The 20488-nt window shown below is 57.8% G+C and overlaps 10 protein-coding genes across 10 annotated transcripts; 5 read left to right on the plus strand and 5 right to left on the minus strand.

Moving 5' to 3' along the window:
• Window positions 1-432: 432 nt before the first annotated feature.
• Window positions 433-983, plus strand: MAM_05482 (uncharacterized protein; the record flags this gene model as incomplete). The annotated part of the gene is made up of 2 exons (XM_040824280.1): window positions 433-848; window positions 908-983. 2 exons carry the CDS (start codon window positions 433-435, stop codon window positions 981-983), a joined length of 492 nt encoding a protein of 163 aa, XP_040677605.1.
• A 742-nt stretch (window positions 984-1725) lies between these two features.
• On the plus strand, window positions 1726-2872 carry MAM_05483 (capsule polysaccharide biosynthesis protein; the record flags this gene model as incomplete). Its single annotated transcript, XM_040824281.1, has 2 exons — window positions 1726-1935; window positions 2045-2872. The coding sequence occupies 2 exons, from the start codon at window positions 1726-1728 to the stop codon at window positions 2870-2872; spliced, it is 1038 nt and encodes a 345-aa protein (XP_040677606.1).
• Window positions 2873-3167: 295 nt separating this feature from the next.
• Window positions 3168-3758, minus strand: MAM_05484 (Extracellular membrane protein, CFEM domain protein; the record flags this gene model as incomplete). Its single annotated transcript, XM_040824282.1, has 2 exons — window positions 3168-3370; window positions 3524-3758. 2 exons carry the CDS (start codon window positions 3756-3758, stop codon window positions 3168-3170), a joined length of 438 nt encoding a protein of 145 aa, XP_040677607.1.
• Window positions 3759-4586: 828 nt separating this feature from the next.
• MAM_05485 (pyridine nucleotide-disulfide oxidoreductase family protein) lies at window positions 4587-7699 on the minus strand (the record flags this gene model as incomplete). Its single annotated transcript, XM_040824283.1, has 6 exons — window positions 4587-6205; window positions 6286-6690; window positions 6859-7316; window positions 7469-7535; window positions 7575-7619; window positions 7672-7699. The coding sequence occupies 6 exons, from the start codon at window positions 7697-7699 to the stop codon at window positions 4587-4589; spliced, it is 2622 nt and encodes an 873-aa protein (XP_040677608.1).
• Window positions 7700-10536: 2837 nt separating this feature from the next.
• MAM_05486 (lipid particle protein) lies at window positions 10537-12007 on the minus strand (the record flags this gene model as incomplete). Its single annotated transcript, XM_040824284.1, has 3 exons — window positions 10537-11496; window positions 11561-11860; window positions 11933-12007. 3 exons carry the CDS (start codon window positions 12005-12007, stop codon window positions 10537-10539), a joined length of 1335 nt encoding a protein of 444 aa, XP_040677609.1.
• A 1020-nt stretch (window positions 12008-13027) lies between these two features.
• MAM_05487 (Ribonuclease H-like protein) lies at window positions 13028-15022 on the plus strand (the record flags this gene model as incomplete). Its single annotated transcript, XM_040824285.1, has 1 exon — window positions 13028-15022. The coding sequence occupies one exon, from the start codon at window positions 13028-13030 to the stop codon at window positions 15020-15022; it is 1995 nt and encodes a 664-aa protein (XP_040677610.1).
• Window positions 15023-15199: 177 nt separating this feature from the next.
• MAM_05488 (Prohibitin) lies at window positions 15200-16103 on the minus strand (the record flags this gene model as incomplete). Its single annotated transcript, XM_040824286.1, has 2 exons — window positions 15200-15712; window positions 15774-16103. The coding sequence occupies 2 exons, from the start codon at window positions 16101-16103 to the stop codon at window positions 15200-15202; spliced, it is 843 nt and encodes a 280-aa protein (XP_040677611.1).
• A 268-nt stretch (window positions 16104-16371) lies between these two features.
• MAM_05489 (ubiquinol-cytochrome-C oxidoreductase complex III subunit VIII) lies at window positions 16372-17198 on the plus strand (the record flags this gene model as incomplete). The annotated part of the gene is made up of 4 exons (XM_040824287.1): window positions 16372-16427; window positions 16580-16605; window positions 16909-17086; window positions 17141-17198. 4 exons carry the CDS (start codon window positions 16372-16374, stop codon window positions 17196-17198), a joined length of 318 nt encoding a protein of 105 aa, XP_040677612.1.
• Window positions 17199-18024: 826 nt separating this feature from the next.
• MAM_05490 (Ribosomal protein L7Ae/L30e/S12e/Gadd45) lies at window positions 18025-18843 on the plus strand (the record flags this gene model as incomplete). The annotated part of the gene is made up of 2 exons (XM_040824288.1): window positions 18025-18337; window positions 18425-18843. 2 exons carry the CDS (start codon window positions 18025-18027, stop codon window positions 18841-18843), a joined length of 732 nt encoding a protein of 243 aa, XP_040677613.1.
• Window positions 18844-19405: 562 nt separating this feature from the next.
• Window positions 19406-20232, minus strand: MAM_05491 (uncharacterized protein; the record flags this gene model as incomplete). The annotated part of the gene is made up of 3 exons (XM_040824289.1): window positions 19406-19540; window positions 19740-20044; window positions 20220-20232. The coding sequence occupies 3 exons, from the start codon at window positions 20230-20232 to the stop codon at window positions 19406-19408; spliced, it is 453 nt and encodes a 150-aa protein (XP_040677614.1).
• Window positions 20233-20488: the final 256 nt, after the last annotated feature.

Genomic DNA, 20488 nt, shown 5'->3' on the forward strand with positions numbered 1-20488 from the left:
CGCTCCAACACCGCGACTGCAGTCATGGCTGAAAGGCTTTGTTCGACACGCAGCATGCATCTTGTGAGTTCAACGGCAGGCTCCCGTCTGTCCGCGCTGCAATGGAACGAGTCGCTGCTCTGGACTTCGCCAAAGCGTCATCTTCAGCGCGCAGGAAGTGCACAGGGGTTGAAGTCGCTCAGATCGACGACAGAAATGAGCAGCAGTCATCTCTCCTGGTGGCCCCTTTGGCAGTTCGTCGAGAGCCTGAAGCTGCATTTTCGAATATAAATGCTCTCTCTCTTCTTGGCGTCCTCGCCCACCCCTCGCCCTTTTCATCTGCGCGTCTGCTACTTTCACCTCTTGGAGCCTACTCGACCCTCCGCGCGAGTCCGGCCGTCCGCATTTCATCCCCAACAACTGCCCTCCTGCATACCCGAGACCTACGTCGCCATGGAACTCGACACCATCGACAAGTTGGCACGTTCGTTCCGGCTGACATGTGCTACCGGTGTCCTCATCATGAACTCTGTCTTCTACGGCATGATGCGTTCTTTCGAGCTCAACGTCCCTCCTGGCGTCTCTCAAGCCGAAGGCCTTATCATCATGAGTTACGCATGGGTCGCTGAATCGTCCCTCAGGTATCCGTCCTCGAGAAGGGGTTGCATCCCTTGGTTGGCGCTTTTCTCGGAATTCTACACAATAGCCATCTATGTCTTCGTCGCCGCGCTATACGAGGCTGGCACTCGAAGCTGCAGCAGCTACGCCGACACACCAATTGGCGCCTTCAAGGGCGCCCTTGGGTTCGTCAGCGTCGAGAATTCGTGCGGAATGCAGACGGGCATATTTACTCTTGCCACACTGACGGTGTATGTTCAACCAAGGTACCCGCGACTCCTTGACGCGCTGACAAGATACTCCGCTGCAGATTTAGCTCGCTTACTTGGTGGGCTTTCTACCTCAGACTTTACCGCCATCATCAGCGAGAACAACTTGGTGGTTAGCTCAGCGGCTTGATCACTGAAATGTTGCCTTCTCGTTGCCTCCAAACTCTACAGCGTTCAGTGTCACCCGGTTAGATGACCGGGACAAGACAAAGGAGGTCGGCCAACGAACAGGCCAGAGGGGACAAGGGACATGGCTTGACCGACAGCTTTGCAGGCGCCTATCGTCAAGTGGGTTGGTGGATGGAGATGACGGACTACGGGGGGTGGGCGCCAGATGGCCTCGTTTAGACTCGATGTCGGCTTTTATTTCACAATGGAGATTACCCCGTAGTTCGTGTCAAGATTCGTGTGCAGGAGCTGGCCAGCAGGTTATTCCCAAGACAGAACCGATCCGACCGGAGCAAGCCAGCGGCCACCTCTAAGGCTCGGGGCGGGGGTTGGTTGAAACAGAGTCGGCCCCGACAATTCCGTATTCGGGATTCGGGCGGGACGGCGGCGGCACTCGGCGCCGACCACAGCCGCGGCAATCGGATTGCCACGGCTCCGGCGGCCTGGCCTGCCTGTTACTGGTCGTGCCTGGCGGATCCGCGACGCCAGCCGCGGCACGGGCGGCGCGCTTACTCAACAGCCCGTTCCTGGAACAGTGGAGCCGTCGACTTTCTTTCTGCGCATCATCGCTCTGCATCCAACTGTCCGATTTCTTTCATCCTTACGAATTCACCCATTTGCAACCGCTGACCCTCTGACGTCCCCTGCCGCGCCGGCCGCTCTCACCGCAAAGCATCGCGGCGTCGCGACCATGGCATCGGCCTCGAGCAAAGTGGGGGGCCTCGCCGTCGCCATCCGCGTCGTCGTCCCCGTGGCCCTGGGGTCCGCCGGCTACGCAGCCTACAAGATCAACTGGCGCGCGGCCATGCACAGGTTCGTAACGGGGCCGGGGCGCAGCTCGCGCATCCTGCTGCTGCTGTTTGTCGTGCTCAACTGGAAGAATATGCCCCTGGCGTGGACGGTACGTTTTCCCCCGGAGGTGGGACCAGAAGAAGGAGAAGAAAGAGAAGAGGGAGAAGAAGAAGGAGTAGAAAAAGAAGAAAAAGAGCACCCCTGACGCCCGCCTCTAGTACCGCGTCTTCTACGCCATCGTCTACCACAACATCCTCCGCAAGTCGCCCGACCTCACGCCCAGGGCGCTCTTCAAGCCGCTCGTCTCGGAGACGCGCGCGCCGCTCCTCGAAATCGACTACAACCTGCACAAGTCCAACTCGACCTACTTCACGGACATGGACGTGTCGCGCAGCCACCTGGTCAGCTACCTCACGCGGCGGGCGATGCGCAGCCTCGCGCTCAACAGCCGGACGGGGCTGGTGCTGGACCCCCAGACGGGCAGGCCGGCCCGCGGCGCGATGGGCGTCATGCTGGGCTCCGTGTCGTGCTCCTTCAAGCGGGAGATTGGCGCGTACCGGCCCTACGAGCTGTGGAGCAGGGTGCTGGCCTGGGACCGGAAATGGCTCTACATGGTGACGCACTTTGTGCCCCGGGGCGCGGCCAAGCCCACCGAGTGGCTGGACCCGCGCTTCGGCGGCGCCGGGACGAGGGGCGGCGCCGACGCCCCGGCCGGCCGGGACGCGGGCATCCACGCCTCCGCCGTGGCCAGGTACGTCTTCAAGCTGGGCCGCTTGTCCGTCCACCCGGCCGTCGTGCTGGCCGAGTCGGGCCTGCTGCCCCCGCGCCCGGGCGGCTGGACGAGCGGCGAGAACCAGGTCGGCGACGAGGCCGCCGACGTGGGCCACGTCGACCTCGCCGTCGACGGGGACTGGGACTGGGCGAGGGTCGAGGCCCAGAGGCGCCGCGGCATCGAGGTCGCCCGCCACTTTGCCAGGCTGGACGAGTGCCATGACCTGTTTGACGGCGGCGCTCATGGCGCCCTGGCAAAGATTGGGCCGTGCTGACCGCGGGCCTGCGTACCTCGGCCGCGTGTCTTGACTCTTGGGGTGCGTGAGGCAGGCGCGCGCCTGGGGGGGGGGAGAGAGGGGGAGATATATATATATATATATATATATTAACGGAAGACGGACGCGGTCTCGTGTACATATCCTCGCGGTCTTTTTCTTTTCCTTTCCCCTATACGGTATACATTAGACAGGGTCGGAGAGCAGGCTCCGACACGGACTGATCAACAGCTACTATCAAAACAAAGTCTTCGTTTCCAAGCACGTTCCAGAACACCCTCTTCCCTCCCGTCCTCTACGGCAAGACGCCCACGGCCGCGACAAGCACCATCGCCCACCAGCCAACTTGGCGCTTCGCCGCCCGAGAACTGTTTTCGTTTTCGCTCGTCGGGAAATTGCTGCTGCCGCCGCCGCCGCCATCACCACCGCCACCCGGCGGCTTCATCTGATCGCTTCCCGACATGGTCATGCAGGCGTTCTGCACGGCCTGAGTGGCAGCTACACGCAGGTCAGCAGCCATCTACATCTACTCTCCCGTCCCGGAGACGGCGACGGCGCCGGCGCGGCCCCCGAAGAGCGGACCCCGAGTTCCAAAAAGGGGAGGGGAGGGGAGGGGAGGGGAGGGGAGAAGAGCAGACGGACGCAACGCACCCTTCATGTTCTGCACCGCGCAGCCGACCTGTTCCAGGCACGGGGCCGCCGTCTTGATGATGGACTCGATCTTGCTGCACTGGCACCGCAGGTCGAGCAGCGAGCAGTGGTTCCTCATCGCGCCGTTGGCCAGACAGCCCAGCGAGCACGCCGGCAGGAGGTCCTGCAGCGAGGCGAGGTCAAAGGCGGCCGCCAGCGCTGGCAGCCACAGCGAGCACACGGCGCGCAGGTTCATGGTCGGTCGGTCGGTCGTGTTTGCGGCGGCTCTTCTCTGCTCTCTGCTCTCGGTTCTTGTTCCGGTTCTGGGGGCTTGACGAGCGGTCGACTGCTCCGGCTGTCGTCAGTGCGCGTGCGTGGCCGTGGAGGAGGAGGAGAGAAGCTCCGTCCAGAGATGAGGGTTCGGGGGGATGACGATCACGGGCATCTTGCCCGGCGGACAATCCAATCGTCGGCAGCGGCGTGGTGCATGAGGGCGTGGACGTGGATCGACGGAGCACGTCCAGCAGCAATGGCTGCGAGCTTTATGCGTCAATGCGTGCGGCGGCGCTGCGTCGCATCGCATGCACGCCGCACGCGTGTGTCATGCAGGGTCCGGTTCTCGGCTCTTTCTTGCGCTTTATGCCGCGCCTCGCCAAGAATCGCTCTCATCGGCCGCGCCAGGGTCGTTGCGTTCTGCCCAGCCGGCGACGTGGTGCGAGGACGAGCGGTGAAACGGCTAGTCTCTGCCGTCACGTAAAATCATGCACGTCGCCAGGGAGGGCAGGCCGGGGCCAATGTTGCGAGAGTCACGCACGACGAGAGGCCGTTCGTCTGCGTCGAATCTTCCACCGCTGCATTCGAGAGGAAAGCAGGCATGACGGTCATTCATTCTCCCGTGCGGTTCAGACGGCATAGTTGCTCCCGTGGGACATTGCCTGCGAGCATGAAGCCGTCGGTCTTCCAACGGGACAACATTCGAGCCAGCCTCACCAAGCCATCAAATTATTCTTCGGCTGGTTGCTCAATTAATTACTATACATCTATTCTACATCTTTACTTTGTGACATATTTTGCCTTCCGCTTCCTAGTTGATGGCCACCTGCAGGTGCTGAGCCTCCCAGTTCAGGCCGTGTGCGATGGGGGTCTTGTCCACGCTGTCGGACATCCTGACGGGGTCGCGAGCAGTCAGAACAGACGCAACGGGGCTTCTGCGGTTGGGCTTCGATCCGGCAATACCGCCGTAGACGCACTTGGCGCCGTTCAAGGCAGCGTTTGCGGCAGACTTCCACACCTCGCCAACGTCCGAAATCATGGGGGCCGTCCAGTACAGGCGGCAGTCAGCCTCCTCGGTGACGTACTGGGCAGGAATGCCGTCTTCGACATTGTCGCGGAGGATCTGGTCCCGCACATTGACTGCAGAGCCTGTCGACCGCTGCATGGGCAGGGGCTTGAAGCGCCTCAGTTCAGCCTGGGCGCTGGTGTCCTTGGTCAGCTGGGCAATGTAGTTGGCGTAGGTGTAAATGTTGAGGAAGTTGAGGATCTGCGACCCCTTGATGCCGCCGACACCCTGCATCGGGCCTTGCTGGGGACGACCACCCATGGCAATAGACTTGACGCCGCCTTGGAGCCGAAGCATCTCGGATGCCAGAGTGCAGGTGGATGAGCAGGCGCCATCGTAAAGAATGACAATGTCTTCAGCTTCGAACGCCTGAGAGAGGTTTGAGCGGATGCCATATCCGGATATGTCAATGCCCATACCATATGTCGTGTTGTAAGTGGTGAGGTGGTCGCTGAGGTTCCATCGCATCAGGTTGGTGTAGTCGGTGTCTTTGCGGACATGAGGCTGGAACTTGTCCGCAAAGGTGGCAAAGTTTTTGTTTTCAACGTCCAAATCATAGCGGTAGTTCCACCAGGTCTCATACATTTCAATGAGATCGCTGTTGGCTTCGGTGGCGGGATTGACACCCTGGACGGCGTCGGAGATGTAACGGGCCAAGGCAGCGAAGCTCTTGCTCTGCTTCCAGCGAGAGTTGCCGTCCTGCACGACCGAGGGGAACAGCTGGCGGAAGAAATCGTAGCCCAGAAGAATGTAACCGCCGCCGTTGTTCTGCAAGTCAACGATGAGCTTGGTCTTGCCAGCGGCCTTGGCCTCGCGCAGGAAGTCGCTGACGACAGCCTGGAATTCGGCAGGGCTCTTGGGCTCGAACGACATCAGATAAAGCACGGCGACGTCATCGAGACCGGCGCCACTGAGATAATAGCCAGAGACGACACCATCGGAGGAGGCAATGACAGGCTTGGGGTAGCCAGGGACGGTTGCGTTGGCGATGGCGGAAACAGAGGCCATGTTGGGCTTGAGGGGAAGAGGGGTGCAGAACTTCTTGTACATGGAAGGGCCGTCCATGACGCCAGTCATGTCACCCACAACGGCGGCCTTGTTCTCGATCTCCACGGTTGTGCCATTGGCAAAGGTCAAACTCGTGCTGTCGCCATGGTAAAACAGGGCACTGCGACCGCCCGAGATGAAATTGCCGACTCCGCCATTGGCGGCGGTGGCCTTGGACCAAAACATGGTGTTGTAGGATGCGTCGACATCCTGAAGGTAGCTGGCAGCATTGACAGTATCTTCGACGTACTTGGCGGCATCAATGCCGTTGATCATGGTAATGGCCTGCGCAGTCTCGGGGTTGGCGACGACTTCGGCTGATCAGGTCGCCCGTGTTAGCCCCCTTGAAAACGGCCGAGGACGAAGCTCGCGAGGAAACATGGATGCCGACACTTACTCTGAAGCTTGATGACGGGCAAAGACTCGCCGTCCTCGCTGATGGACACAATGGGAGGAACAGCACGTCTCCATCTGAAGGCTCTGGCCAACAAGTCGGGGTAGAAGACGTAGTGGCCATCCTGGCCCGGGGCCCAGACCTGCTTGTAGAGGTCTGTCTGGAAATCAAACTCGCCCGCATACTTGCCGGCCTGGACATTGGACCGAACCGCGGCGAGGTTGCCAAAGAGGTCGAATCCGGGGTAGAAGTAGGACGGGGGAGGGTCCTTTTTGTACGCCGCGTCACTCTGCCACTCGAGGTAGGGCTCGATGGCATCGATCAACTCGACAGCCTCATCCTTGCCAAGCGGAACCGTCTTGAGACACTCGAGGGCGAGCGATGCTGCCACAGTGGGGACGGCTTTTCCTAAACACCCCAGTCGACTTGGTTAGTAAGCACTCTACGAGTTGCCATGTCGGGCTCCAATAAGAATGGATCAAGCTGTTCGTCCCTGCGCCGCAATTGCGACTTCGCCGGAGCGCCGCCAGACACACGCAAACGATTGCCTTTTTTTTATATTTTTTTTCAGCTTACCTGTCGCCGTTCTCAACTGCTCCGACCATGATGCGCTAACCTTGGCGCAGGGATTTCGAGTCGCCGATGGGGGAGGCGTCGTCGTGGGAGCGGGGGGAGTCGTCGTGGTCGAAGGCCCGGGTGCGATGCAAGAGCAGGCACTCGAGATTCTCACGGCCATGGGCCCGTTCATGTTGTCCTTGCAGCCATCCGCGGCGTACGACGGAACTGCCGTTGGGGCGGCAATATCAGTGACCCTGGTGTATGTGGCACAAAATGCCTTGGCGCTCTCAAGACGTCCCGGAGTCTGCGTCGCCCTCATGGCTCGAAGACAATTGTCGGCATTGCAGCGACTAGCACCACTGGCCGCCGCCAACTCGAACCCGCCGGCAAGCAGAGCCGCAGCAACAATGGCCTTGCCGCGCATTGTGGGCAAGTAAGAGTCTTGGATGGTCTCGAAAGCCGAGCTCGGGGAGTGCCTGATGCCTCGTTTGCATGCGACAAAACAGGCCGATGGAACCGAAATATATTCAAGGCATCCAAGCTTGACGGACTACAACGAAGCCGATGGGGGCTACTCTCATATTTATCCGCCCACCGCTCCTTCAGAGAATGGCCTAGCACATCCTACCGCTTCTCTTGGACCTCTCGAAGTTGGCCGTGCCGGAGGACCGCATGGACAGTCTGCGGACCAGACCCTGGGCAGCACATTGCCTCGGACGCTTTACAACACTAACACTTTCGGAGAGCCATGGTCTGTGGCACGCCAAGGTCCGGTTGCCCTGTTTACAGCGTCAGCTAGTTCATAGCAAGTCCTTTTGGTCCTGTTCGCACCTGCTGGTCTCGTCAGCGCCCAGGCCATGGTGGAGGGTGGCGGAGGCGGGCTGGCGGGTACCAACGAGATAACGACGCTGTCGACGGTGAAGGCAGCACATTGGCTCAGTGGCACAAGGCGGCTAGCAAGTTGATGGTTGGACTGGCCGCAAGCCGCGGCTCACCGGCACGGTTCCGGTGAGGCAGCTCGACAAGCCAAGTTGGTAGTACTATGTATTCCCGAAAAGATGTGTGGAGAACTGGAGCCCAACATCAAAGGGTTAAGGGCGACAGGGGTATTCCCCGGATGGGACAAGCAGTTCGCACGGCTCCTTGGACCTGCTTTATATGGCAGGTGGTCAAATCACATGTGTAACTACGGAGTACGGAGTAGATGGTATATGTCTCGGATGCCGTTCCTCCCCGCCTCGGCGTAGCAAGACCCGACTCGGCACAATGAGTTGGTCCCGCCCGCCGGGTCGACAGGCTTCGCAAGGCAAGGCAAATGTGCCTTTTTTTTTTCCCGTCATGTCAAACATGACGGTGAAGTGAATATCCTCGTCATCGCCATGGCCGCCAAGGCAGAGCATACGAACCACTGGGGTGGCATTACGTTGGGTTTAGCGTGAACTTACGCCCAGCCACAGCGCAACCGCGAGCAAACAAACTCGACTCGTGTGTCATGACGGTCGACTCTTATCGGATAGTGTCATGCAGACGCGCGCTTTTGCCCCGAGTCTCGGGGGTGTACCGACTGGAATCCGAGACACAATTTAGCTCGGCTTGTTAATAAGAGATGCATCGATTGCCGACACGGGAAGGTCGAGGGGGAGAGGCATCAATTACTGTTCACGGAGGCAACCCATGGTGTCATTCATTGGACGAGTCTTGTCAGCAAAAGCAAGCTGAATGAAGGGGTCAATGGATACTACTTTTTTTTTCTTTTTTTTTCTTTTATCTGTCATGAGTCATGACGGCTTGAGACCATGTCGAGCAACAAAACAAAAGTCCCACGTCCCTGCCCAGCTGCCAAGGTCGAGTCAAGCAAAGGAAAGCAAGGCAAGGCAAGGCAAGGCAGGGCATGCGCCACAACGTGGTGGCACTTAGCTCGAATGTTCAGTTGTCGGGGAAAAGAGGAAGGTCCCGTCATCTTGAATTGGGCACATGACATGACGCTGTGCCTGTGGCGCATTGGCCATGGACAGTGCTAATTGAAAAGCGCAGATTTAAGGGGTTGTAAGGGCCTTCGTCCGGCATTGTGATGTTTTGAAAGAAAAAGCTGCTGCCCGTTGAAAAATCTATATAGCTGTAGCGTTATTAAAAAATCTGTTGAATTTATAGTAAAGCTTTTTAGTGTCAAGTAAAGCTGCTATAAATCAATACTAAGAATATACTGCTGACCGCATTGAGGTCTGGCGCCAGGAGGGGATCGGCCCGGATGCCGATCTACAGTAAAGCAGGTTTATAACGATCCCCTGCTATAGCGATTCGGCACACACGCCTGGGCGTGAAGTACCTTTCCTATATGTTATGTATATAAAAGTGACTTCTTACCTATAGCGATTTTTCTCGTAAATATTGCTTATTAATATATGTAAGTTTATAATTACACACCACCTTACCCCCCCTAAAATCCCTTATCAGGCCTTATCAGGCCTTATCCACTAACAAAAGTGGGGCTCTTTCCTAAAAGAGTAGTCGCATCTTAACGATATAATCCCTGTAGTCGGGTTATAACGATGGAAAATTGCTCGCGAAGGTTATCGTTATAGACCTGGTTTACTGTACTCAACCTGGCCGTAAGAGGGGACCCCTGCACAGTGGCATTTGCTTGTTTCATCATCGTTGCACTGCGTGCGAAAGAGGCTCTTGACGTTGAACATGTGTTCGAGCCAGTCGTTGTCGACTTGCAGTCATCCGCGCCGATAACCACGGCTCCCTCTTCGACCCTTCGACCCTTCTACCCTTCGAGGCTGCTTTTAAAGTCGCCCCCAAGGTTCATCTGGCCTTGGTTCCACGAGTCCCATGGTACAAGCGTCGGCCGCCTGTGCCGTACATTTCAACGTAGCTAGTGCTTATGAGCTGATTCGAGACGGCATGAGTTTGGTGGAGCCCTGCCTGAGGCTGCAACGTCCGAGACTCTCGCCCGAGCTGCTTGAACCACCATGAGAAACTTGCATTCATGCTGTAACCGCTCGAGCATGCAGTCTCCAGACTCGCTCGGGAGAGAAAACTACGGGGCCGGGTCTGACAGGCATGCGGCTCTGCTCCATGCCTCTCCCCCCCTTTCACACCAATCGCAGCGAGATGCTTAAAGCTTTGCGTGTGGGCGGCCTGATTTCGCTTCTTCTCTCCCAACGACTTGTCTCCCCTCTTCTGTCATGGCTGATTTGCCTCGCGGAGGGGAGAACATGGCCGACCGATGGCAGGTGCTGACTTGAAAACATCAATTGGTCCAGGTGACTTCTCAAAGCGGCCTCCTGAACAGACACGAGCAGCCAGCCCATCAAGCCGTGTCTGATCCATGGCGAGCGGAAGCGGCGGCGGCGGCACAGAAACGCACCCCTTGGACAGAAATACAAGACCGCCCGAGCTGCTCGTCAAGAAAGCTTCGCAAGCGGGTGTGTCGGCGGACATGAAAGCATTGCCGTGCGTTGCTGTTACCATCGTGTTCATGAGAGGGGGCGCACCATTATGATTTCAACCACGGGCGAGCGACCGTATGGGTAATTGCTATTCTACCATCTATCAATCGCGACGGGGCAGACAAAGTTCAGAGCACGTCGTCCTCCGTCGCAGCGTATATTCTTCTTTCTCGAAACGTATTCTATCACTCGGACGATGCAGGTTCCTGCTCCCCTCGCCTAGAGCCGGCATGCATTCCGTCTAGACCAAGAACTCCTCCTCCGCAAAGTGCCGGAGCACAAGCCACCCTTCGTCAAACGCCTTCTTCTCAATGCGCACAATTATGGCCGCATGGCTGTGTCTATGGTTGTGGATCCAGACGGGATATTTCCTCCACTTCAACGTGTCCAACGAATGAATCATTTCAAACTGATGCGCCGTCAGCGCGAGCGTGGGCTGCGTTGGCGTGGACAGCCTTCTCTCGCGCTGTATCAGTCTTCTGTCTTCTGCGCTCATGGCGTCGACGTCGTCCTCGTCCTCGGTGGCGAGGTACTCTTGGTTCTGGGAGCTGTTGAGCGCCTCGTAGGTGTTTTCGACCTCTTCGCGCAGTTCCTTGATGAAGACGGGGACGCGGTACCCGTCTATGCTGACGCCTGCTCGGCCCTGCTCGTAGAGCCGGATCCGCTTGGAGCTGCGGATGTTTTGGATGACGGAGTTGCAGAGGTAGGCGAGGACGCCGATGGGCACGAAGACGGCGACGGAGATCATGAACGGGATGCGCTTGATCCAGTTGACGATGGAGCCTGTCACGGAGGATATGGTGGCTGGGCCGCGGAGTCTCGGCGACGGCTGCACGGGGTTGACGGGATCGAGGATGACACCGTTGTAGCCCTTGAGGTAGTTTACCTTGACCGTGTCCAGCTGGCGGTACGGGTCGGTTTTTGTGATGCCAGTGGTGTAGTAGACGGCGCTCCTGTCGTTGACAATGTTGGTGTACAGCGTGTGGCGCCTGAACTTGCGCAGGCCCAGCATGAAGATGGATGTTGGCTCAGCCAGGACGGAGAGCAGCGGGCGACCGGTGTCGCGGAAGTTGTCAATGGTGAATAATTGTCTGCCGGACATGGATAGAGTCCGGGCTCCCATGATGTTCCAGATGTGATTGTGCCAGCCCTTGAGGGGCGTGCGAACACCGAGATGAGGAGAAGCAAATGTGGTGAAGTTCTGGGATGAAGGCGTTAGATGGGTTTGAGCCCAAGGCAACAGAGGGAGCATTTCGCTTCATTACCATGCACTCAAGCTGGTCCAGGATTCCCTTTGCATACAACAAGCCGATGGCATAGCGGCAGACCAACCCTCCGAGAGAGTATCCAACGATGCTAATCTTTGCAATCTTGCCACCGCTCTCCTCGACGGCGCGCAGCTCCTCCTCAATCTCGGAACAGATGCGTTCACCGCCGCGCTCAATGCCGTCGTAGGTAAAGCTGCCGATGTTGCGCTTTGCAAACAACAGGCGCAGTTCGCTCGGAGGATACAGGCTGCGCAGGCTCTTTGCGACATTTCTCATATGATCAGGGTTGCCCCATAACTACGAGAACAGAATCTGCGTAAGCCTTTGCTCAACCAAGAAGCCTCAGGGGGGGGAGGGGGAAACTCCTACCCCATGAACAAGCACACACAGGTGGTCGGCAGAGGGAGCACCGCCCTCGTACTTGGGATAGGTCGGAGGCGGCATGGCGATGGGTGGCAGCGCCTGGAGGCTTTTCAGACAAGGGCCAGCGATGCGATGCCGGACGTACGCAGAGGCAGCTTGAGCTTGGGGCGACGACCAGACTCTGAGGGCTGGTCTAAAAGAAGCCCAAAGCGACGACCAGAGCACCATGCAAGGCAGTCCTGCGTAAGTACAGCATCTGAAGGGTTGGGACGGAACGCGTTGATAACACTATATTTTGTCTTCCCCAGGAGAGGATCAACCGGGAAGTGGAAGACGGACAGAGGATAGCGCGGAACGGAGCACGAGTCAAGCAGCAGACAGTGCCTGGCGCGTCCATGTCAGAAGGGACAAGCGCCACACACAGCCGAGGCTCGACAGAGTGCCCAAGTAAGGAGTACCTACAGGGTACGGAGTAACCCGACCGTGACTATGATGGCTAAACTTTCTGCGCATCTGGCCAAGGCGCCTCGAACATAGTCGACAAAGCAAATCGCATCGGCCCGGCAAACAACTTGGCATCTTCCGCGCGCCAGCGACTCAACGTCGACTGGTTTCATGCGCGTCAATTGTTGTCCATCAGCCACAGAGGCGCCGAGAGGCAAGCCTCATTCACGTCTTTGATGGCCACCGCCGCACTGCGCTCCACTGGTCACAACCTGATTGGTCTGTGCGTCAGGCCGGGACTCGATCCATCATCACGTCGCCCGTTGACGGCAGTTACGGCACAAACCGCCAGACATCAACTCGTTTGTTTGATTCGACTACCCAAATGTTGCACGTCGAGTTCAAATCGACGCCGCAGTCACTTTGCGACTCGATCCAAGTTTGTTCAGGCGCCGTGCGTCGCCAACACCGAATGTGTTCAAGCCACCTTTGATCGTCCTCTCAGCTCAGCCCTCAGCTCTGTTTCTCACTCAGACAGGCTCGACCTTCGCAACGCCACCTCTGATGGCCTAGTCAGAGTCACGGCATCCCCATCAGTCATTTGCGAGCTGCTCCTCGTACGGAGCACACCATCGCCAGCCATTTTTCATCCTCGCCATGAGCTTCTCCCTCAGTTACATACCATGCCCTGCCGGCAAGAGCTGCACCGCATTTCAGTGCATCTTTGGCCATGGCGGAGACAACGCCGCCGAGACCAGACATGAGGCACCGCCACCATCATCAACTTCACGTCAAAACGATGCATCCTCTGTCTCTCGTGACCGCTCGCCTCCCTACGAAGAGAATCCCCGTAAACGCCCCAGAGTAGAGCAAGAGAATGCTTCTTTCCCGTCTCAACCGCCCCTCAAGGCACACACTGCACCCAGCAACGCCAACAAGGACAACTCGTCCAACACGACGCCTCACTCTGCCACCCGGCCCGTTTCACCACCACTTCTTCAACGAATCACCAGAACAATGGACACAAAGGCGAGGCGCCCTTCTTCAACGCCACAAAGGTCTCCTGCCACCGAGAGTTTAAAGTCGCCAGCGCCCCCCGGCGTTAACGCCCTGACGAGGCCGGCATGTGAATCGACCAAAAAGAGGAAGCCCGAGTCCCTCAACCCCCGGCTTCTCAAGAGCTCACCCGCGAGCCATGAGACTCGTTTAAAGCTCCTCAAGTTGCTACACCACGAATATACCCGGCTCAACCGGGAGCTGCGCCAGGCTGCGAAACCAGGTGACGTCACACTCGTCATGTCCGAACAGGATCTGATTTTCGAGGCGTTGGATCAGGAACAGGCCGCGGCGCTGGAGAAACCGGCTGTCTATACAAACGTCATGAAGAACAAGGTCGTGCAGCACAAGAGGATGGATGTGGCCCAGTGGAGAGAGCTGCGCATCAAGCAGGCTCCTCGACCACAGGGGCAAAATGGCGGGAATATACCCAAAGAGATCAAGACCGGTCTCACAGCCGTTCAGGAGGTAGAGCTTCTCAGGAGAATCGTTACGAGTGTGGAACATCTCTCCAACCACGGCTACGTGTCGTCCGTCCCGCCAGACGACGCTGTGGAATCCGGCCGGGCGGGGCTGGAGGCCTCCAAAGGATGGGAAAAGTGCGACCGATGCCAGCAGCGGTTCCAGGTCTTCCCGGGGAGAAGGGCAGAGGACGGGGCGCTCGTGTCCGGGGGCGCATGCAACTTCCATTGGGGGAAGACGTACGTTCCCGAAAAAGCACCGGGCGACACGGCCAGGGTCCCGAAACGATACCGGTGCTGTGGACAGGAAGTTGGCGATTCGCCAGGCTGTTCCACCCACGACAAGCACGTCTTCAAAGCAAGCGACCCGAAGCGGCTGGCGGCGGTGCTCAACTACGCACCGACGCCGGAGAACCCCGGCGCCCCCAGGGACAGAGCTGTCTGCTTCGACTGCGAGATGGGCTATACCGTCCACGGGATGGAGCTCGTCCGACTCACCGCAACCTCGTGGCCCTCGGGCGAGGAGCTTCTCGACGTGCTGGTCCAGCCGGTGGGCGAAATACTGGATCTTAATTCTCGGTATTCCGGCGTGTGGCCAGATGACTTGGCAAACGCTCTGCCCTGGGTGCCAGACGGGCCGATGCCCTCCAAAACAAGAACGCGGCTTGGTGCTGAACACGACTCCACAAAGTCCAGACGCCTCAAAAAAGTCTCGTCGCCGGAAGTTGCCAGAGATCTCTTGTTTTCGCTGATATCCCCCTCAACACCACTAATCGGCCACGGCTTGGAAAATGACTTGAACGCCGTGCGCATCATCCACCCTACTCTCATAGACACGGTGCTTTTATACCCCCACAAACTCGGCTTACCATACCGGCACGGGTTGAAGATGCTCATGGATGTCCATTTGAACAAAAAGATACAGCAGGATACGGGGCCAAAGGCTTTGGGTCACGATTCTGCAGAGGACGCTAGGGCTGCGGGGGAGCTGGTACGGTTGAAGGTCATGAACGAGTGGAAGGATATGCAGAGGGCGGGCTGGACGTTGGTAAAAGGGCAATTTTGGCCGCCTGGGAAGCCGGGCGGGTTGACAGAGGCATTTATCGAGGAGAAAGGGGCGACCATCATTTTGTAGATAAAGCGAGCTGTAAATTTATTGTACGGTAAGCCCGATTCGCGAGGCAATTCGGGGGAAGAACAAGCATGGGGAGGAGTATTCGTCATTAGTATTTTCCGAGACGTAGGATTACATGGTCGCTCCGTCAGCGACAAAAGCGTCGAACTGGCCCTCTTCCACGCCTCCTCATGCCATCTAAGCCCGTCCGACAGACAACAGATACTGTCCACCACTGCCCGACTTTCCAGTGGGCAGATACGCCACGTTGGGGTTGGATGACAGTTGCTGCGCAATCTCCCTGCTCGCTTCAATCTTTCGAATCTGCACCAGCCCGTCGCCATTCTTGGCAATGGCTTTGCTAATCGTCTCCGCAGACTCAGCCTCGCCCTCGGCCCGGATGACGTTTGCCTGTCTCTCCTGCTCGGCCTTTTCGACAATGAAACGAGCCCGCTCGGCGTCCTGCTGTGCAATCTGCTTCTGCTCAACGGCCTTGGTGAATTCCCGGCCAAATGTCATGTGGGTGATGGACACGTCCTCGAGGGCAATGTTGAACTCGGCGGCGCGGCGCGTGAGTTCTGTGCGAATCTTTTGCGACACGGCTTCTCGCTGGGTGATGAGCTCGGCGGCATCGAACTGGGCGACGATGGCTTTTAGAACTTCGTTTCCGATGGAGGGGAGAACTCGCTCGTCATAGTCGACGCCGAGATTCTGTCCACGTTAACATTCCATCAGAGGTTCCGGGCTGTCTGTGCATGTGCGAGAATAGTACCTGGTAAATCTTGGGCAGAGCCTTGACGTTTGGTCGGTGCAGCACACGGAGCGTCAAGCTGACCATCTGCAAGTCCTTGCTTCCCGTCGTCGTGGCGATATTCCTCGGCTTCGTGCGGACATCGAAAATGACGCTTCGCTGCAGCCATGGCACCAGGAAGTGCGTCCCCTCATTGATGACATCTTCCCTGACTCCAGATAGCCTGTCGAAGATGACGGCTCTCGTTCCGCCCTTGACGTCGAAGATGGACTGGCTGACGAGGAATGCGCCAGCCGTGGCCGGCACGGCCAGGCGGTACATGAGATTGAGAGCTCTTGCTGCGGCCGCCATTGTGCACGACCCTCAAACTGCGGTGAGGTGGGAGACTTTTTACTTGGCGATGGGCGGATGCGATGGATTAGCAAGAGAGCGAGCTTGCTCTCCCAGCTGGCTGATTTTCGGGTCGTGGCCGTGGCGCTAATCCTGTTCGGGTAAGCTCGGGACGAGGCCTCTCAAGGCCTGCACGTCGTTCACCCGTACCGGACTCCCGCCTTTCGTGCTTCACAAACGTCCGACTATTAGGAGTTCAACGTCACGCAATTCCTCGACATCAGCCACGATGAGACCGACGCAAGTTCTGAATGGCGGCGGCGCCCCAAATTGGAAGGCTGGCCAGTACGTTTTTTGTCCTGTTCTCCGATATGTTACTTACTGGTGCCGCGTGCGCCTGCGGCTTTTGTCGCGACGGCAACGTTGGTGTCGGCTTCGCCATTCTGCACGCATCAATTCGTAGGGCCCGGATTTGCTAATTCGTGTTGCTTCTTCAGCTGGCTGGGCGACTGGGGCTCCTTTGGTGAGTGTGCCCTGACTTTCTCCCGACAGACGACGAACCACGCCACCTGCGAGGAATGGTGAAATCACGCGCCCTGTGCTCAGGGAGTAGTGTGGATGGCCAAACCCCGTGGTTGGCCAGACTCGGCGGCGGAAATCTCATTCAAGAGGAAGAATATATTCTCAGGAAATCGATGGCTCCGAACGCACACCTCGGGCACGTCGACTCGATGGCGGGACCATTGTCGGGCACGTCGACTCGATGGCGGGACCATTGGGGGGGGGGGAGGAAACATCGCGAACCGAGGTTACTAACTCGATGCAGGTGGCGCCAAGCAGAAGGGCATCATTCTTTACGGCATATCTGCCAACAGACAGAACCCCACCGCCGGCATGGTTCACGATGCCATCTTCAACACCTTCCGCCGCACCAAGGGCCAGCTCTTCTACTGGCTTCCTCCTCTGGTGGCCGGATACTACTTGATGCAGTGGGCTACTGAGCGGTGCGTGACAGAACAAGGACGAGGCTGCAGCTCGATATTCTAACATGTCAGTAGCAACCACTACCTTCAGTCCAAGGCCGGCCGTGCAGAGTTTGGTGACGACGCCGAGTAAGCATGGTTGGGCAGGCGCACGCGATTAGAAAAAAAGGCATTTGTATATCAGTCTAGCCAGGGGCTCGAGACATGTGTAACCAGACAAACATGCGGCGAGCGCATATTTTAAATTCCATTTCATTTGTCGCGGCCCGGCCATCTCAGCGTTTTATTCCCTGTGACAAATACCTTCCCGTGTTGAATCCCGTGTTGAATCCCGTGTTGAATCCCGTGTTGAATCCCGTGTTGAATCCCGTGTTGACTGGAATTGCAGCTGGCTATTCCGCACTCACGCCTAGGCGACGCGTAATGCGTGATCTTTGCAAAATTCTTTTCCAGATGCCCACAGCTTTGGAGCCTTCGTCCGGAATGACTAGGAACCCCTCGTGGTTATCGACTCTACAAGAGCTTCACGTCCCAGTAACTACCAGGTACGGAGTACTTTGACGCGCCAATCGCCCGCTCGCCACCCGTGCCAACGCCGCTCAGCTTGCTTACAAGAACCACTCACAATCACGTGGCTCGATTTCGGAACCGGCGCCCCAACTGCCGAAGGCCCACGGCTGGTCAGAAAAATTTCGGTCCAGCTCATGAAGCTGAGGTGCCAAAATCCGATTCCATCCTATTACTCCGTCCTTGTCGACCGATTATCTACCCAATTGGCATTGGTTTTTTTTTGTTTTTGGTTTTCTTTGTGCTCGTTTTTGAAATCTACAATTTCACAAACAGCAATCTTTTCATCCATCTTTCCATAAACAACAGCCCTTTCCTGGAGGGCGGGATTCTTGGTCGCCCTCGCACACACTTTTTCTCTTTTCCAGCCGACGCCCTCAACCCGAGCAGTCATGGCGGCCGAAAGACCCGACAAGAAGGCCAAGAAGGACAAGAAGCGCAGCGACGAGTCGGGAGTAGCCAAGCCCAAGAAGGACCGCAAGGACAAGAAGGACCGAAAGGACAAGCAGGAGAAGCTCGCCGCCGCGCTCGACGAGAAGCTGCAGCACGATGCCGCCGCTCAGGTCAGGGCCGAGAGGGAGGACGATTCCGACATGGAGGACCAGAGCCCCGCCGAGCTGCCGCTCGAGAGGACGGTCGTGCCGTTTGCCGTGCCGCTGGCCGGCGAGAAGGGCATGAAGAAGGTGTACAAGACCATCAAGAAGGGTGCGTGTGTGCTTTTGATTCGCGGCCAGGGAATCCGGGGCGGCTGTTGTGCCGTTCGAGAATGACGCGACGCTAACGATTGCGCAGCTGCTAGGAACGGCACGCTCAAGCGCGGCGTCAAGGAGGTCGTCAAGACGCTCCGCAAGTCGCCGGCCGGGGGGGCCGGGGGGCCCGGGAACGCGTCTTTCCCCGGCGTCGTCGTCATTGCCGGCGACATTTCTCCCCAGGACGTCATCTCGCACATTCCGGTGCTGTGCGAGGACCACAACGTGCCCTTTGTCTTCATCACGTCGCGGGCCGAGCTGGGCGCCGCCGCCAAGACCAAGCGGCCTACCAGCGTGGTCATGGTCATGGAGAAGCAGGACGGCAAGAAGAAGGCCGTCGCGAAGGAGGACAAGGGGGACGACGACGAGTCGTTTGGCGAGGCGTACGCTTCGTTGGTGAAGCTCGTGCAGAAGGAGTACTCGAAGCAGTCGTTCTGGACCAAGGGGGAGTCGAAGGCATAGGTGAGAGGACGCTGTGTATAACCACCCTCCCCCCCTAAAAAAAAAATAAGAAACGAAAGAGGGAAAGAGGGAAAAGGAGAAACAAAAACGATTCGCCTTGACAGAGAGAGGTGAGGCGTGGCGGTTGGAAAGGCTCATAACTGCGTGTTTGTCGGAACTCGAGAGACGGGGTACTTGCTAATGGGGAGAGGGGTTTTTTTTTTTTTGGTAGAGGCTTTGGTTTCGATCTGGCTGTGGAAATACCAGAGGGATTGGCTAGCAGGGCCGAATTGGGCTACGGGCGGCGTTCAGGTACATTTACATAATCAATTGAAGCATTTCCCAGCTTGGTGTCGTGATTCACACAGAGTTCACATACCGCTTACTATCAACAGCAGGGAGGACAGCGACCACGTAGATCTTGACGACACAAGGATTCTCAAATGTGATGCACGATCAATTAAAAACTAGTCCAGTAGGGAGGGACATCTACCCAACTACTTCCTTTGTGTACAAGCAAAAACGAGGGCCGTCCACGACGATGCTCGGCGAGCCCATTGCTCATTCAATACCAGCTGACCCTTTAGTCGAAGGGATTAGTACGAGTACCCCACCAAGTCAGGAACAGCGACAATCCAACCGTTTCCACGAGCTTGGCGGCGACGCTGACACCGACGGTGTCGATGGGGCGTTTCTCCGAGATGATTTGGGTGAGGAACTACGCCAGGTCAGCAACGCGTCTCGTCACCATGATCTCATGCTCAGCGCCGTCCCAGCGAATGCCATTCTCCACATGGCGTTTTGGCAGGAAGGGAGGAAGGAAAATAAGCCGAATAGGCAGTCTTGAGAGACGGCAGCAAAGCCAGCGTCACGGACCCCCGGGGGGGGGTGGGAGAAAATTTTAAATTGTTACTTACACCGGGAGCAGCGGTCGCAGCAAAGATCAAGCCGCCTAGGTACGCGGCGCCCTTGTAGCTCAGGGTCCCCGTGGCATTGATCAAGGCGCCAACGCCGTAGCTCTGGAGGGCCGAGCCGACAAATGAGGTGCCCCAGGCGAGGGCAGCGCCGCTGGCTTCCTTGGACTTGATGAACTCCTCCTTGGTGTTGGCCTGCTTGGCGCGCTGGTACGTCTGGCCGAAGACGGGGCCCAGCACGGCGAGCTCGACGCCGTGGTTGAAGAAGGTGCCCAGCGCGATGGCCGAGGGCTTGACGGGGGGGAGGTCTGTACATACACGTCAGCATCCCAATGTGTCGCGGCAGACGGGCACGTCGCCTCGTCGCGGGTGAGCGCCGCTGGCTCCGAATTCAGAGAGACGGCGACACCCATCGGGGCGGGCTGCGCAGAGCTGGCTGCAGGCGAGGAGGGAGGCCGTGATTGTCGCGACGGCGCAACTTACAGTGCAGAGACATTGTGAGCTTCGGCAAGTCTTGGGGGTGGATGTGTTTTCTCGGACAGGCACTGTTCTTTCTTGTTGCGTGATTGGAACCCAGGAGGCGGGGGAAGACTGACGATGGTGAAAGGTCCAAGTTCAGTGGACGCGATCCGGCGTCGCTGCTCACCCCCCTCCTTTTAAACCTAGGCTGCAGCTGCACCGGCTGTCCCAGGCCGGCAGCCCTCCCTGATGGCGTGAGCAAAATGTTGGCAAATGGGTTTTGTCTCAAATCT

This window comes from Metarhizium album (genome assembly GCF_000804445.1).
Source record: "Metarhizium album ARSEF 1941 chromosome Unknown scaffold_14, whole genome shotgun sequence".
Classification (NCBI taxonomy): domain Eukaryota; kingdom Fungi; phylum Ascomycota; class Sordariomycetes; order Hypocreales; family Clavicipitaceae; genus Metarhizium; species Metarhizium album.